The following is a 17,634-nucleotide window of genomic DNA, read 5'->3' on the forward strand; positions in this document are numbered from 1 at the left end:
ACATCCTCTGTCCTTAGACCCTCACATCCACTGAGGAAAAACTCCATTTCTGGTGTTTGCTTCAAAATGTTGTCCAAAGGGGTCCGTGGTCTACTTTGTGTCAATTTTGGGTCCTTGATGTAAAAAAAGTTAGAGAACCACCAGTGATACAAGTATGAACAGTTTACCACCTAAAAAGCAGTTTACCCACTACAACACATTAGACTACACCACTGGTCTGATCCACATCTGTGAACATCTGTGCTGTGGCTCAGATCGGAGGTCTCTGATTGGTTCATTAGCCATCAACAGCTGCATCAGCAGCATCTGCACCTGCTGAGCTCAGCGCTGAACTCTCTGCAGACGCTCACGCTGGTGGAGGTGGGAGGGGCTTCGTTAGCGGCGCCTCACAGCTCGTTAGCGGTTTTGTTGGAGCTAATTAATTACAAGTTTGGAGGGAAAATTGCAGAGTCATGTTTCACTGCTGCACACTGACTCAGCGTCTGACCAATGATCAATAATCAGCTGAACTCAGTGGACGAAGGGATGACGCCATGTTACCGTCACAGATTCACAGCAGCCGAAGCTCATTTACAGCAGAGAAACTGTTTCCATGGACACACACACACACACACACACACACTGACTTGTTGCCTTGCTGCTCTTGTCCACCCTCTCCTGGTAGAGATGCAGCGTGAACAGGAAGTGCGAGTTCCTGCGAGCCTCCTGGTCGCTCGGCGACCGGCTGCTCCTCCTCGCCGCCAACGCAGCGTCCAGGAAGAAGGCCGCTCGCTCCGCGCTGCTCGCACGCAACTCCGTCTGGTTCTGCAGCTGAGAGAGAGACAGAGAGAGAGAGAGGAGGTCTGAGACTGGGGAGGAGGTGCCCAAGCTTGTTTGCCCCCTAAAGTCCAGATTATATTGGTAGTGTGAGTGCAAGTAAGCACGGAACACTTCCCTGGCCCGGCACGGTTAGAGGTGTGGCTTGGGCACGGTACACTTGGCCAGGAATGCGCACACGTAATGCGCTGCAGGCTCGTTCTCCACCACGTGTAAACAACAGTCACCCTCTAACCCTAGTTAACGTCCCTTTTTTTTTTTTTTTTTTTTAATATATTTTTTGGCTTTTTTGCCTTTATTTGACAGCACATAGTAAGATAGACAGGAAATGGGGAGGCAGAGAGAGGGGGAATGACATGCAGGAAAGGTCTGCCCGACGCGGGATTCGAACCGGGGACGCCTGCGTTGAGGACTGTAGCCTCTACATGGGGTGGCCGCCTTAACCACTGCGCTATGCACCGCCCCGGCCCTTTGATTAAACTTCAAGATAACCATGACAACCCGTCAAACAATTAAAATGCGCCGTTCTTTCTGCAGTCAGAGCGCATCCGCCGTGTTGTTATATCAACGTGATGACGTAGTGTCGGAGGCAACCGTGCTTCAGCAGCTTGGGTTGGAGGTAGTGTGAGTGCGGGCCAGCGGGGGACAGGGGAGGGGGGGGCATTCGGGCTTCAGCACGGTACGGATCAACTGGCCCTAGTGTGAGTGCGCCCTTAGACTGAGGAGGTCTGAGATAAAAGGAGGTCTGCATGAAGAGGGAGGAGAAAATGAAAGTGTGAGGAGGTGAGAGGTGTCAGACAGAAGGAGCCCAGGGAGATGAGACAGAATGAGAATAAGGGAGAAGCTCAGGACTAATTGGACAGATATGGACAGATATGAAGTCTCAGGGGAGGAGGAGGAGGAGGAGGAAGAAGGAGAGGGAGGAGGAGGAGGAGGAAGAGGAGGAGCAGGAGGAGGAGGAGGGTGGGGGCACTAAGGTGACCTCAGGAAACTTCCTCCACTGTCCCAGTTCTGATGAGACGACCTGTGTTTGGTTTTTACTGTGAGAATCAAAGAGGAGGAGGAGGAAGACTAGAGCAGTGTAAAAGAGAGTAACGACAGCATTGGTCCAATGGAAGCGCCTCCTGGTGGAGGAATATGGGTTTTGCAAAAGCGCCCAAGAACTGACATCTCTGCATTGTTGGTGAATGAGCAGTGTGGTGTTTTCAATAATTTTAATCTAAGTCTTAAATAGTTGTATCTTCCGACAGCAATCACTTCTATAGAGTGTTTGGTCTGAAACACGGGTCTGTCAGTCACTCTGCTCTGCTCTGAGCCCAGGAGAAAACTTTCCTTGTATCCTACAACCTTTATCCAATGAGGAGAGAGAACGGCATAAAGGGGCAGTCCTCTCTGTGTGTGCAGCCAAGGGATGCGCCTGAATGTGGTGATGTAGGGACGAGGACCAATAGATCCATGACGAGGGCGGGGGCTGCTAACTCCATCGGCTGACAGGAAGTTAGACAAAACCACCGGATCACTTACTTCTGCTTTAATGTTTCAATCTACATTTTGTAATAAACAAATTATAAGTATTTGACCAAGACACCTAAAAACAAAAACACGGCAGTTTTCACCAATTTACAAGCAAGTGGGCAACACACATACATTGGAGTGAATGAGTTTTTGCAATATCCTGCCACTAGGGGCGCAAAACCCTTAAACCCTTAAACCCTTAAACCCTTACCACGGGAGTCAATGGTGGTGTCCTTACTCTCTTTTACAGTGCTCTAAGGAGGATTATAAAACGTAAAGGTGAAATCCAGCGATCTGATTGGTTGTTAACCGTGGTATAATGAGCATATACCACGGCTACTATTCTAAAGCCTTATCACAGCGTAGGCTATCACTCCGCCTCAGGCACGTATGACTGGTATTCATGGAAGTTGTTGTCATGTCTCCATGACAACGGACTGTTGCAGTCCGTAGCCAAAGACAGCTGATGTTTTTACGATGTTAAAAAATGGACTAAAGTAGTTGAATTCATATGTTTAAGGTGAACTTTGAAAAGGTGAAAAGACCAGATGCAGAGCTACTTGGAGCTAACGTCTGGACAGCTGGGACTAGTTTTTTCCACAATGAGGCTATTTTATTGGATAATATGTATTTCTGGTTGAATAAAACTACATGAAATTGATTGTGTATCCCTCTTTCATATTGTCATTATAGACCGAATCTCCTTGTTTACATTCTACTTCCTGGTAGAAAACCAGCTGTAATGTGAATGAGATCAATAGTAACGAAGGAGAGTTTAGCTATATATCATATTTTTCAGGCCCTATCACCGTTTAGACAAATCTGAAATGATTGAAGAAACATTACTATTTCTGTGTGTGTGTTTTGTGTTGCTATGTGTTGTATTTATTCAGTTTGGGGGAATCACAGTGTCTAGAAAGCATCAGTGGCTCAGCTGACAGGGACAGCTAACGGTAGCTAAGCTAACAGCGGCAGCTAAGCTAACAGCAGTAGCTAAGCTAACGGTAGCTAAGCTAACGGCGGTAGCTAAGCTAACAGCAGGACGTCAGCTGTTAAAACCCTCCCGTTGTCGGACACGACATGAAACTACTCCAGTTAGCTCAGTCATGTTGGAACTCAGATATCCGCTGGAGAAAATATATTTTTTTTTTTTATTGAGTCACAAAGTTAAACAGGTAGCTAACCGTTAGCCCAGCTAATCTATGATAACCATGACTAATTACAAAAATGTGCACACGTAAATAGTAATGTTTGTCCAATCATTGGTTTTATAAACTTTACAAACATCAGATTAGTCTAAACGGCGATATAGTGACATGAAAAATTAGATATATATAGCGAAACTCTCGTCCGTCACTATTGTTCGAATGCTGGTTTTCTACCCGGAAGTAGTAGTAAACAACAAGGCGATTCGTCCTATTGGTAACCGTTTTATAAAAGCAATATATGACTCCAGTCCGTGGTCTATGCTCATTCTACCACTATAAGGGGGAACAACGCCCCTTAGAGTGGTAGAATGAGCATATACCACAGCCTGGAGGTATATATTGCTTAAGCAGCAGCCTACCTGGGAGCCACAGATGGGGTCTTCTCTCAGGGACACGGCCTGGTGGCCCCCCGGGGAGGAGGAGGCGCCGCAGGAGGAGGAGGAGGAGGAGGAGGAGGAGGAGAGCTGAGCCAGCAGGTCGGTGAGCGTCTCCTCCCGGCCGGAGATCTCCACGGCCGACACCCTGACGGACAGACGAGCGCCGGCCTTCTCCCGCCGCTCCTCCGCCACCTTGAAGAGCCAGGAGATGGCGGTGGGGGCCACGCCCAGACTCTGGGTGGAGCAGTCCCGACCAATCATGGTGTAGGTCTTACCTGAGGGGGCGGAGCCAACATGATCAGTACCAGGGTTGGGATTCGTTAGGAGTTTACCGAATCCAGTTTCATAAATTGTATTTCCTGAAGGAAATACGTGTGAATGCTGAAAATCGGGATCGTCCCTATTCCCTGTTCCCCGGGTCCTATGTTCCCCACTTTGTATGCGACAGGGGAACATAGAACCCTTTTTCTAAAAAAAAGGGTTCTATGTTCCCCGCTTTTCCCCAAAAGGACCCGGGGAACATGCAGTTTTTGGTCCCAGACCTGGAAGTGGAGTTGTGACTTGGCATATTTTTGCCTATTTTTGAGTGAGAAGTTGAGTTGTGACTTTGAGTGAGAAGTAGAATTGTCCCATTGGTTGGGTTTAGACAATGAAGAAAGGAGTTGGTTAAGTTTAGTAAAAAGACCAGGTAGAGGCTAGACAGGCCAGATAGATAGAGAGAGTCCAGATAAGTAGAGAGAGTCCATCGACCAGCAACAGCGGGGAACATAGGACCCTTTTTCAAAAAAAGGGTCCTATGTTCCCCAGTATGTATTGTGACTGGGGAACATAGGACCCTTTTTGGTAAAAACGGGGAACATAGAACCCCTATAGGGGAACCCCCCCATGTACATGTAGCCTACAAAAATAATTTTTGCATTCATTTTACTTAAAAGTGCAAAATAATCACAAATACAATTTATTTTTACAACTTCCATAAGGACTTCTAATCCTGGCTAGTTTTTGTTTAAATATCTATGTGCACTGTTGTCTATGACTACTGTAGCTGTGCACATTTGCATTTGCGTATGTGTATGTATGCGCATATGTCTGTATATGTATATGTACATACATCTGTGTGTGAGAATGTGTGATAGTACGCATGCCATCTTGTTTCTTGCACATGCATTTGTCTTTGTTTCTGTCTCTGCTCTGTGAAGCACTTTGGACGACTGTCACAGGTCTTTTTAACTGTGCTATAGAAATATAAGTGAACTTGAACTTGAACTTGAACTTCCGCAAGTTCAACACGAATAGCCTACTCCCGTGGTAAAGCTGAACTTTAGGAACAGATTGTGGGAATCGTTAAGGTGAACGTGATGGAACCGGGTCCCAACCCTGATCAACACAGAGCAGTGGAGCTGTGTGTGTGTGTGTGTGTGTGTGTGTTACCCAGGTTTGTGTGTCCGTAGCAGAAGATGCAGCCGTCGGCTCCGTTCACCACCGACTGTATGACGTCAGCCACCGTCCCCGAACACACCTCGGCCTATCAGGACACAGATACCAACCGGCCAATCAGATGTCGTTGTTTCGTTACATAGTTTAGTGTCACATCATGTAGAGTTGTGCTGCGTTGTGCGTCGGTTGTGCGTCACCTGTGAGGAGTCCTGGGGGAAGACGGCGTCGAAGCTGAAGCTCTTGTTGGTGGAGCATCGTCCTCGTCCGCTCGCCGCCTCGCTCAGACTCAGCTGCTTCTTCCTCACGTCCACTCTGATGAAGGACGACGACTCAGACTCGTCGCCGTGGGCGGAGCTGATCCGAACCATGACCCGCACCTGAGACCACACAGGAAGTCAGAGACACCGCCCAGCGCACATACCTGAACCCTCTTAAGCTCGTTTGTATTGACTTAACATGTAAACTCATCGCTCGTTCGAAAAACAAAAGGTCCGGTGTGAACACAGCTTTAGTGTAGGGTGAATTCGCCTAATGTGGGACATTTTTTGCAATTTAGACTTCTGGTGTATATTGCGATATGAAGCAAACACTTTCAATCTACATCCTGTACCATTCTGAAATCCTTAGGTTGTGATCTAATGAAATCCAAAGAGAAAATTCTGATATCACACTCCTAAAAGAAATACCATACATATTTCAACTCGAAACGATTGCAAAGTTTTTTGCGGCAATCTCCGTTCCCTAATGTGGGACAGTCATGCTCCTAAAGTGGGACACTAAAAAGTCTGTCATCTTAATTTACATGATAAATGCTAGATTGCAAACCAGTGTTCAATAATATCACTTATTGTCCTAGTTCTGCTTCATCTTCTATAGTGTTAATGGTTTTCTACCAGGTGGACGTGACCTTTTACCCTTCGCTAAAGAGTGGACTTGGGGTCATTCCCAGCCCTGGTCAACAACCTCAATTGTGAACTGTTTATGACACAAAAACCGAACATTTAACTTTAAAGGGGAACTATGCAAGTCTGGTGGCTTTTCCGCTGTTTTGGTTCCGCTCCTCTCAGCCATGTGCATTTGTTTACAACAAAGCTGGCAAAAAATCAAGTTGAATGTTGCATATTATTTCTCAAAAATGTGCATTTAAGACCGGAAGCCGGTTTGGTAGAATTGTACGTTTCCGTTTCCATGGTTTTCAGTCGTTGTCATAGTTGCGGTAAACGCATGGATCTATTAACGCTGGCTTTTAACACGGATGTCCGTCTGTGTGATATCCACTGTTAAAAGCTTTGATGATCCATGCGTTTTGCAGATTTTCATTGAAAAAAAAAAAGAAAAGAAATCCATGCATTTACCGCGACTACCGAAACCATGGAAACGTAAACATAAAATTCCACCGGAAGAGCAAAACCGGCAAAACAGGCTTTATGTTTTTTTTTTTTTAATAACTTTGTTTATTAAGGTTTTTTCACAATAAAACACATACGGGAACACTCAGAACAGAGTCCCCACCCCATGAAGTGAAAATAAATAAATAGGCTACATAAATAAATAATAATAATGATAAAAAAAAATTTAAAAATGGATGAGTAAATCTAAGACAATGTATGTTAGGCATATCGTAATAAGGGACGTATTAACAAAAAAAGGAGAGAATGTTACAGAAAAACAAGAAAACAAAAAACATGAAGTACAGTACATACAGGATAGAATTTAAGCGGGTTGTCATCTGGACACAATGAAGTCAGTGGTTGTCCTAATTAACTTGATTCATCCAGCTCTGATTTCTCTTCCACATATCTCAGAAAGGGTTGCCAAATCTTATTGAATTTACCAGTTGAACCTCTAAGCGTGTGTTTTATTTTTTCCAATGTCATATAATATAAAATACTTCTGATCCAAAGTGTGTGGGATGGAGGGATGGCATCTTTCCATTTCAGAAGGATTAAGCGACGGGCGAGCAGGGTACAGAAAGCCAGAAAGTCACACTGGGAATTATTTAGGCCGTAAACACTGGACGGCACTCCAAAGAGAGCTATGATGGGGCAGGGAGATATAGACATCTCCAGGACCTCAGAGAGTGTATTAAACACCAAAGTCCAGTAGGTCGTCAGCTTGAAGCAGCTCCAGAACGTGTGTATATATGAGGATGGGGTCGTTTTATGTCTGGGAATTTCTCTGATAACTTCTCTTTGGTCCAGTGAGCTCGATGTAATATTTTGCATTGTATTAGTCCATGCCTTGCACAGATAGAGGAGGTGTGGAAGAATGGCGGTCTTACCTTCCCCATCCCCGGCGTGTCCTTGACCTTTGACCCCGCCCGGAGGAGACATGGCGGGACGGGCGGCGGCGACAGCTGCAACGCGCCGCTGAAGCCGCCGGTGTACAGCAGCGGCGGCGCGGCGTCGCCGGGCGAGGGGGCGGGGCCAAGCGGGGGCTTCCTCCTCCGGGACAGACTGAGCTTCTGCGCCGCCCTGGAGACGGAGACAGCAGAGTGAGACAGGTTGCTAAGGAGCCGTTGTCAGGGTTACGCTAGCTGCTTGGCGACACCTAGTGGTCGTCCTGGATCACTGCAAAAATCAAAATCTTTATCTTTATCTTCTTTCCAAGAATATTTGTCTCATTTCTAGTCAAAACTAAACTATTTTCACTTAAAATAAGACTCATCACCTAAAAATGAACTTGTTTTTAGATCATTTTCACTTGTTTCAAAACTATTTTTCGCTTGAAATAAGTAGAAAAATCTGCCAGTGAAAGCAAGTTTTTGTGTGCTTGTAATAAGAAAGAAAAACTTGCTCCACTATCAGATTTTTCTACTTATTTCAAGTGAAAATCTGCTTGAAAGAAGTAAAAAGTGTCTAAAAACAAGCTGCTTTTTATGTATAACTATGTATTGTATATGTATAAATATCCTTTTTTTTTTTTTTTTAGGTATAATGAGATTTGTTTTGACTAGAAATAAGACAAATATTCTTGGTGAGATGTAGAGTTTTTGCAGTGATTATGAAGTGCTGGGCGGGGGGGGGGGGGGGGGGGTTGTCAGCTGTCGTTACTGTAACCATGACAACCAAGATCATCTCTCAAATCATCTTCGATTTCTTAACTCTTCTTAAAGGGATAATTCAACATTTTGGCAACGTTGTGTTATTATCTCATAGCGTGGTGAATGTGCAGCTCACAACTTGTCCACCAGAGCGTTGTGGAGTTGTTGGATTGTGTATTTGATGAGTTTGATGAGGGAAACCAAGAAATCCCATAATGAGCCTCCGTAGCGTAGCTCTGAGCAGCTCACGGCTCTGCTCCGCTGCTCTAAAAATAGCTTGCACCGACAATTAAAGGTAACTAACCTACTGCTATGACTATAAGGATTATGGCAATGGGCCAATTTGACTAAATGTTGAACTATCCCTTTGTCTTAAATATTCAAATTATATTCAAATTTTTAATGTTTGTTTTTTTAAATATTTTTTTTTAAATATTTCATTATATTTACACCTATACCAGCTTATTATTACATCCTGCGTCCACTAAAGGGGCATTCCAACCAAATCTTCTCCTTCGGATGTTCTCATTCTTAAAAATATTTGAATTCTGTTCAAACAGCGAAGTTCATTCTGACAGAACTAATATAATGTCAACAAGGTTTATGTTTTAATTCAAAACTGACAGAACCATGACTGTTTATAACTGGAGCAGAGGCGCCGCTTGTGAACAGGCAAGGCAGGCAACTGCTTGGGGCCCCGAGCCATTGGGGGCCCCCCGAGGGTCGAGGCCCGAGGGCTGTTTTATCGACAGAAATATCTCAAAATGCGCTACCCGCAGTGACCGCACCCCCCTCCCCGTATCGTTGTATAGCGTCGATTTGCAATGACATCTCAGTGGGAAACCCCCCTAGCGGAGCCCCATGTCATTCTCCGGACCTGATCCCATCTAACGTCAACCTGTATGATGCACCAGCACCTTATCACCGGGAGTTTCTAATGAAGCCGAGGGAAAAAGAAGAGTCCACCTGGGAGCAAGACGAGAAGAAAAAAGAGGCTGAAGTAAAAATGAATGCAAGACAGTGGTGGTAAGTGGAGCAGAGTGTAACATGAACAGTAAATAACTGTTGAACAAATGCTAATAGTCTAATGTTAGCTTCAGACCAGTGGTGACCAGTTAGTTAACGTTAGCGAGGGGGACTGCACTGGACTGAGGGACTCGGTGCGTGCGGTTCTGGTGCTCCACTCGGTTACGGTCGTTAAGTGCAAAAAGAGCAAGGTTAACTTAACGTTATCTGCTGGCCTCCTTGGCAGCAAGTTACAACACTATTAACTTGCTAGCTAGCAGGGTGACATAGTAAAGTTATGTTACAGTATTGAAGTGAGTAGCCTATTATTATTATAATAATATGAAAGTGTAATCTATTGGTGCTATGAAAGCTGTGCCCAAGGAAAACATTTAAAAATCACTCTCTTATCCCTCCTCAGGATTATTATTTAGGTTTATGACAGCAGCAAATCAGAAGGACAAAGTGCCCCCTCCCAGTGCTGACAGTGAAAACTGTTAAGTGTATTGTCATAAAGAATCTTTAGAGGGCATGGCATACAGCGGGGAAAATAAGTATTGAACACGTCAACATTTTTCTCAGAAAATATATTTCTAATAGAGCTATTGACATGAAATTTTCACCAGATGACGGCATCAACCCAAGTAATGCACACATACAAAGAAATCCGAACATTAATGTCCATGAATTAAGTTATGTGTAATAAAGTGAAATGACACAGGGAATAAGTATTGAACACATGAAGAAAAGGAGGGGAAAAAAGGTATGGAAAGCCAAGAAAGCAGCTGGAGTTTGTCAGTATTTAGAATGTAATCCTGTCTCCTATCAGTGCAAAGTAATATCTGCTGGTTTAGTCCTGATTGATGCCTTTTAAAAAGGTTTCTCACCACCAAGGTGTCAGACAATAAGTATTGCATGGTGGGCAATGGCAAAGAGCTGTCTAAGAGCTGTCTAAAGACCTACACAACCTTACTATTGCAAAACAGGAGTCAAAACAATAATCAGAAGGGTTCCCTAACAGTCCAGGACACTGGTGGAGAACTTCAGAAAGACCTGGGATCAGCAGGTACAGTTGTTTCAGAGAAAACAATAAGTAATGCACTCAACCGCCATGGCCTCTATGTCTTGCATGGTGTGTGTGCATGGAGGCCATGGCGGTTGAGTGCATTACTTATTGTTTTCTTTCAAACAACTGTACCTGCTGATTCCAGGTCTGTCTGAAGCTCTCCACCAGTGTCCTGGACTGTTAGGGAACCCTTCTGATTATTGTTTTGACTCCTGTTTTGCAATAGTAAGGTTGTGTAGGTCTTTAGACAGCTCTTAGACAGCTCTTTGCCATTGCCCATCATGCAATACTTATTGTCTGACACCTTGGTGGTGAGAAACCTTTTTAAAAGGCATCAATCAGGACTAAACCAGCAGATATTACTTTGCACTGATAGGAGACAGGATTACATTCTAAATACTGACAAACTCCAGCTGCTTTCTTGGCTTTCCATACCTTTTTGCCCCTCCTTCTCTTCATGTGTTCAATACTTATTCCCTGTGTCATTTCACTTTATTACACATAACTTAATTTATGGACATTAATGTTCGGATTTCTTTGTATGTGTGCATTACTTGGGTTGATGCTGACATCTGGTGAAAATTTCATGTCAATAGCTCTATTAGAAATATGTTTTCTGAGAAAAATGGTGACGTGTTCAATACTTATTTTCCCCGCTGTATGTTATCAATTAAAGTAAAACTGTCTTTTGTTTTTTTGTCATATCAGTTGAACGTACACCTCCAGTGAGACAGCAACAACTGCCCATCATGAAGACGACATGTCACCAGCTTACACCATAACTGGACATTTGGAATAAAAAAAGTTTAAATTTCATACATTTTTTGTTGGTGTTCGATTATTTATAAAATTATGGTGATAAACACTGGTTGGAGGGCCCCCTGGGGATTTTTGCTTATGGCCCCAGCAGACTCTAAAATTGCCTCTGACTGGAGGAGTGTTGGCTCAATGAAAATCCCCCCCCCCCCCCCCCCCCCATCCCTCCACCTCCTCTTCATCCTCCTCTTCACCCTCCTTCAGTCAGAGAACGACTGTAATTAGATGAAGGACGAGAGAGCGGAGCCTCAGGGAATACTGTGTGTGTGTGTGTGTGAAGGAGAGTGAGTGGGAGTGGGAGTGTGTGTAAAACGCTGACATTTACACTCCATCACTGGAAACTGATTGTGTTGATTTAAAGCCCCAGTCTGTAACTTATTTGTCTTTTTATGATCAAAAATCAAATATTTCTTTCATAAATCCGTATTTGACTGAAGGTGAATCACAGCTGCTACAAATGAAAGCTTTCTGGTTCCTTAGAATGAGTTGTTACAAGTCGTTACAAATACATAAGTGGGCGACGCACCGAATGTTGCATCGCCATTTTTTACGTTGAGTGGCAGCGTGACCGTCATTTTATTCCACCAGAGAAAGACGGTAAAACAATACCACATCACCATGACAACATGTTGTCAGACCACTTGTTTATCCTGTTACATGCAGCGTCTGTTGTCTGTCTGACGTCTGCCCCATTTTCACCTGAATGCAACATCAAGAATACGTTCAGATCATAGACTGTAAAAAGAATGGACGTAGCGTCCGTGACGTCACCCATTGGTTTTGGGGAGTCGTTTTTGTGACTCAAATATGGCGGCCCTGAACAGCGCCATGTTGGATTGGCCGGCCGAGAACCCGCCCACTGGCCTCGAAGCAGCTGCACACGGAGCTGCTCGGGCCTGTCACTCAACATTTCCGCGCCCTAATTGGCCAGGGTTTTAACCTAATAACAGTAAAACGGTAGAGTTAAAAAAAAAATTCACCCCCCTCAGAGTGTGTGCGGGGATAGAAACTATCGATTGAGAAAAAAAAACGTTCTGACACCAGGCTTTTAACATGTTTATTGAGGATGTAAAATTGGCGATTTTAACATGGGGGTCTATGGGGAATGCTCCCTTCTGACACCAGCCCCCAGAGGAAGCCGGGGGGATTGCAGTTTTTTGAACGCGGAAGTGAGCTTCACTTCTCAGATCCACAACTGCCCCCTTGGTTCAGATATGCAACCGCACCGCTAGATGGGGGGAATTCCTACACATTATCCACAAGTTTCCGACCGTCATCTATGGTCAAAACCAGAAGCCAGTTTTGCCGGTTTGGTGGAATTGTACCTTTACGTTTCCATGGTTTTCAGTCGTTGTCATAGTTGCGGTAAACGCATGGATCTATTAACGCTGGTTTTTAACACGGATGTCAGTCTGTGTGATATCCACTGTTAAATGCTGGTGTGATGATCCATGCGTTTTACAGATTTTCAATGTAAAAAAAAAAAAAAAAAAAAAAAAAAAATCCATGCATTTACCGCGACTACCGAAACCATGGAAACGTAAACATAAAATTCCACCGGAAGAGCAAAACCGGTTTGGAAAAAGGTGGATACCTTCAAAGAGAGAGAAAGAGAGCGAGAGCTCCAGCATATAAGTAAATGTTCCTCTGTTGTTCTTCAGTAGAACCTCTGTCTCCACCAAGGGGGCAGTTGTGGGTCTGAGAAGTGAAGTCACTTCCTCGTTCAACAAACTGCAATCCCGTCTTCTTCCTCTGGGGGCTGGTGTCAGAAAGCAGCATTCTCCATAGACCCCCATGTTAAAATAGCGACTTTACAGCTTTAAAATACATATTTACAGCCTGGTACATTTCATTTTTTTGGTCTCAACTGATAGTTTCTACCCCCGCACACACTCTGAGGGGGTTTAACTCTACTGTTTTACTGTTATTAGGTTTAAAATTCTGGCCAATTAGGGCGCGGAAACGTTGAGTGACAGGTCCCGAGACCGCTGCTTCGAGGCCAGTGGGCGGGTTCTCGGCCGGCTAACCGCCGCACCTCTCCAAATATGGCAAGTAGAATCCAACATGGCGCAGCTCAAACCCCCGTAGTAGCCTTCCTCTTCCTCTTCCCTCTGTCAGACTCATCGTGTGATCGTTCATGACTCAAAGGAGAAGTTCTGCTACTCATGCTTCCGTCCATTATCTGCTCAGCGTTTTCCGTCTTGAAGAGGAACTGGGTTCAAACTCTCGCTCTGCTCGTCCTCGTCCTCGTCGTCAGAGGAAGTCCGAAGACAAAGTGAATGATGAGCTCCATGGTGAAACATGAGGATGGAGGAGGTTTCATGGATCAACCAGGAATCTTTCTGTCAGAGGAAACCGACCGGAACAATGTCCAACGTGACACGGATCGTTCCTGAAGGGTTTGTTTGAGCGGTTCTGTTGGTCCGGACGACTTCAGTCATCATCATCCATCGCTGCATCGTGTGAACGTTCATCAAGTCAAACCCAAACTCATCAACGTCGTCCAGAGATGGACAGAGTACTCCACCCCAGTACTTGAGTAAGAGTACGAATACTACTGGTCAAAATGTACTCTGTTACAAGTAAAAGTATCTCAGTCGACATGTTACTGCAGTAAGAGTAAAAAAGTACTTGCTTTTAAAGGTACTTAAGTATCCAAAAGTACATGTTTTTAAATGTACTGTAAGTAAAAGTCAGAGTCAGAGTAAATGTCTTATTCTCCACATCAGTGAATGACTCTAATTGTTTCTAAATGAATGTAAGGAGCTTTTAACTCTTGTTAGTGAGAATGAACTCTTTGAAAGCAGCTGCACTGATGTGCTGCTTTTAGGGGTTAGGGTTTCCTTCTTTGACAAACACAGCTTGTGTCCAATAGGATTTTAGAAAAAGACCTGAAAGTAACCAGTACTTTTCAGCCTTCCTACTAATTAACTACAGTAAAAGTACTAATATTTGTCTTGGAAATGTATTCAAGTAAGAGTAATAAGTACCAAAGAAATCTAATACGTCGTCAATGAATCTGCGCTTCGATATCAGGAAACCGGTCGATCGTCCATCACTGCGATCGATACCAACACCACGTTACGTCCAACGTCACTAACCGTCGTCTGTCCTGTCTCACCAGAGACCCGAGGACATCGTGGGGTCGGGAGGACCTTCAGTTAAAAACTACAGCCAACTACTACTCTTGTTAACATTTCCATGTTTCCCACATTCTGTGTTATAAACTATAAATTGTTTTCTTGTCTGTAACAACATCTCCGTCCTGGGTGAGGGATCCCTCCTCTGTTGCTCACCCTGAGCTTTCTCCTGGTTTTCCCTGTTAAAAGGGTTTCCATGGAGTTTTTCCTCAGTGGATGTGAGGGTCTAAGGACAGAGGATGTTGTTATGATGGGATGTAAAGCCCTTTGAGACAAACTGGTGGTAAAAACAGGCTATACAAATAAAATTGCCTGGTCTTGTCTTGCTTTACTTGAGCTTGAGCAACATAATCAATAATAATCACTAATCACATCCAGCAGGTTTACATTTATATCTCCGCACTGACCTGTCCATCACATCTGGAGTTTTAGACCTTCAGTTAAAGCTCTCAGTAAGCGATCCGGTGGTTTTGTCTAACTTCCTGTCAGCAGATGGAGTTAGCAGTCCCCGCCCTCGTCCCTACGTCACCACATTCAGGCGCATCCCTTGGCTGCACACACAGAGAGGACTGCCCCTTTATGCCGTTCTCTCTCCTCATTGGATAAAGGTTGTAGGATACAAGGAAAGTTTTCTCCTGGGCTCAGAGCAGAGCAGAGTGACTGACAGACCCGTGTTTCAGACCAAACACTCTATAGAAGTGATTGCTGTCGGAAGATACAACTATTTAAGACTCATATTAAAGCAGAAGTAAGCGATCTGGTCGTTTTGGGTAATGCTGCGTTCCAGGCAGGCTTTTGAAACCGTAAGTTACAGCTTCAAGTCACGACTTACGACTTTGTAGCGTTCCAGGCAACCAACTCGTGTTTTTCCGACCTGTTTTACCTGTGAAAGTCACTATAACGGCCACTCGTAACTTCTGACCCGTGAACTCGTACCAGATCGAACTGGTACCACTTCACAGGTCGGAAAAACACGAGTTACGAGTTGCCTTGAGAAAAGTTTTCTCCTGGGCTCAGAGCAGAGCAGAGTGACTGACAGACCCGTGTTTCAGACCAAACACTCTATGTAAGTGATTGCTGTGGGAAGATATAACTATTTAAGACTTATATTAACACAAAAATATTGCTTACTTCTGCTTTAAGGCAGCTTTTTTACCATTCACTGAGTCCACAACAAATTTCCCCTATGGGACATTAAAGTTTATTCTATTCTATTCTAATAATCGATAATCACATCCAGCGGGTTTACATTTATATCTCAGCACTGACCTGTCCATCACATCTGGACCGTTAGAGACGGAGTTTCACAGTCCATCTCTGTGCAGACCGACCGATGGTCCACCACCACCAGAACCACCACCACCAGAACCAGCAGAATGAACCTCCGTCGTCTGTCTCTGTCTCCACGGTGACTCAGCTCCTCGATCGTCTCTCTCCAGCTGGGTTCGGTCCAAACGTCCACGCTGTCGTACGTTTCTCCGTCCGTTTCTCTGCAGCAAAGTTTTCATGAGAAGCTGCAGATTTCTACAAGTTCAGTTCAGTTCCTTAAAAACGTCAACGTGTCCAAATCCGTCCACGACACCGAGACATTTGGAAACGTCCGTCCGTCCGTCCTCGTGGTTTCTGTTTGTTTCACTCAGTTCTTCACTTTCTTGATCCAACCACCTCTTCTCCTTCTTCTTCTTCCAACTCGTTGACACAGTTTCCTCTCTTTCGTCTCTTCTACCGTCTTGTCTTCATCATCGGTCCTCCGTCTCCTCCCTCCTCTCTCCTCCTCCTCCTCTCCTCCTCCTCTTCTTTGCCTCTCTCTCCTCCATCTCTCACTCTCACATTGACCTGTTTTGCTTCATTTCTTTCTTTATTTTCCCTCTCCTCTCCTCTCCCCCTCCTTCCTTCCTCCGCCTCTCTCTCCGTTCTCTCTCTTCTCTCCTGTAGCTCCTCAGTCTGTTCCTGCAGTATCGCAATGCCTCTTCCTCCTCCTCCTCCTCCTCCTCCTCCTCCAACTCTAAGAGAGAGAGAGGGAGGGAGGGAGGGAGGGAGAGGCGGCAGCAGCAGTGGAGGAATGGAGGATTAAAGACGAGGTGGGATGAAGGGATGAATGAGGAGCGGTGGATTCCTGCTGCTGTTGTCGTTGCTGGGAAACACTGGCGATGCTCCAACCTCCCTCTCCTCCCTCCCTCCCTCCCTCCCTCCTCCCTCCTCTCCCTCCTCCCTCTCTTCTCTTCTCTCAGCTCCTCCTCCTCCTCGTGTCGACGAGCAGCAGCCGTGAAAACCACTGGTGATCCCCTCCTTCCTTCCTTCCTTCCCTCCCTCTTTTCCTTCCAATTCAATTCAAATTTTGCGTTATTTATTGGCCTGAATGTTACAGAAATATGTCGCCAAAGCGTCAAGAATAAATAAATAATAAATTCATTCAGAAAAAAAAAAAAAGAAGGACGAAGAACTAGAGCCTTAACAAGAGGTGATTGTAATGTACCGAGGCGTAGAACAACATTTTGTCAAATGGTTGTTTCTGTAAGAGGAACTCAGTCCTGGAACAAGTTACCACCACACATCAGAAACTGCAACAACTACTCACTCTTTAAAAAAAATCTCAAACATTGGTTAAAAACTAGGGCTGGGACTTTAACGCGTTAATTACGATTAATTAATTACACAAAAATTAACGCGTTAAAAAAATTAACGCATTTTAATCGCACTTATTAAAAAAATTCAATTTTTTTTTTTCTCACGTGTGTCTACAGTACGTGCGGTGCGCCCGCACGCGAGAGAGGCGGCAGTTTGAGAGGCTGACTGGCAGAGATGAGAGCTGGTGAAACGCTAGCATGGTTATTTAAAACACCATCTCTGATCTCTGCTTGCACATAGATACACAGACACGGGCGCACGCTAAATGAGCTATATCGCGCTAATTGCTCAGCTGCAGCGCTATATCTATGACCTGTCACTGTCACAGGTGCAGCTCATCTCATTATGACAGGACTTCACCCTCAGAGCTCTGTCTTCAGACTGTCCTGACCTGTCCCTGAACATCACACAGGGACAACATGGAGCTGCTGTGTGATTGGTTACTGAGTTTTATTAATGTTTACATCAGGCTGAGTTCAACAAATCAGTTTATGCTACTGTGATTTAAGTAGCCTAGTTAAATACTACAGTAATCATCATAGTGTATTGGAAGGAAAGACCATTTAATCTGTATGTATCAAAT

The 17,634-nt window shown here is 44.6% G+C and overlaps 2 protein-coding genes across 2 annotated transcripts in view; one reads left to right on the plus strand and one right to left on the minus strand.

Annotated features, from left to right (window-relative positions):
- The window catches only part of LOC311007064 (NACHT, LRR and PYD domains-containing protein 3-like), a gene marked incomplete at its 3' end in the record, with an annotated part of 257,119 nt that overhangs the window by 139,085 nt on the left and 100,400 nt on the right, over positions 1-17,634 (plus strand). The gene's annotated exons all lie outside the window — the stretch shown is intronic.
- LOC311007022 (kinesin-like protein KIF26A) overlaps positions 1-17,634 on the minus strand; it is a gene marked incomplete at both ends in the record, with an annotated part of 49,762 nt that overhangs the window by 11,913 nt on the left and 20,215 nt on the right. Inside the window, 5 exons of the mRNA XM_084000104.1 lie at positions 627-810; positions 3,899-4,191; positions 5,348-5,441; positions 5,551-5,730; positions 7,635-7,827. Coding sequence (XP_083856230.1) covers positions 627-810; positions 3,899-4,191; positions 5,348-5,441; positions 5,551-5,730; positions 7,635-7,827 — 944 coding nt within the window. The remainder of the gene's footprint in view (positions 1-626; positions 811-3,898; positions 4,192-5,347; positions 5,442-5,550; positions 5,731-7,634; positions 7,828-17,634) is intronic.

This window comes from Trachurus trachurus (assembly GCF_905171665.1).
Source record: "Trachurus trachurus genome assembly, chromosome: 24".
NCBI classification, from domain to species: Eukaryota; Metazoa; Chordata; class Actinopteri; order Carangiformes; family Carangidae; genus Trachurus; species Trachurus trachurus.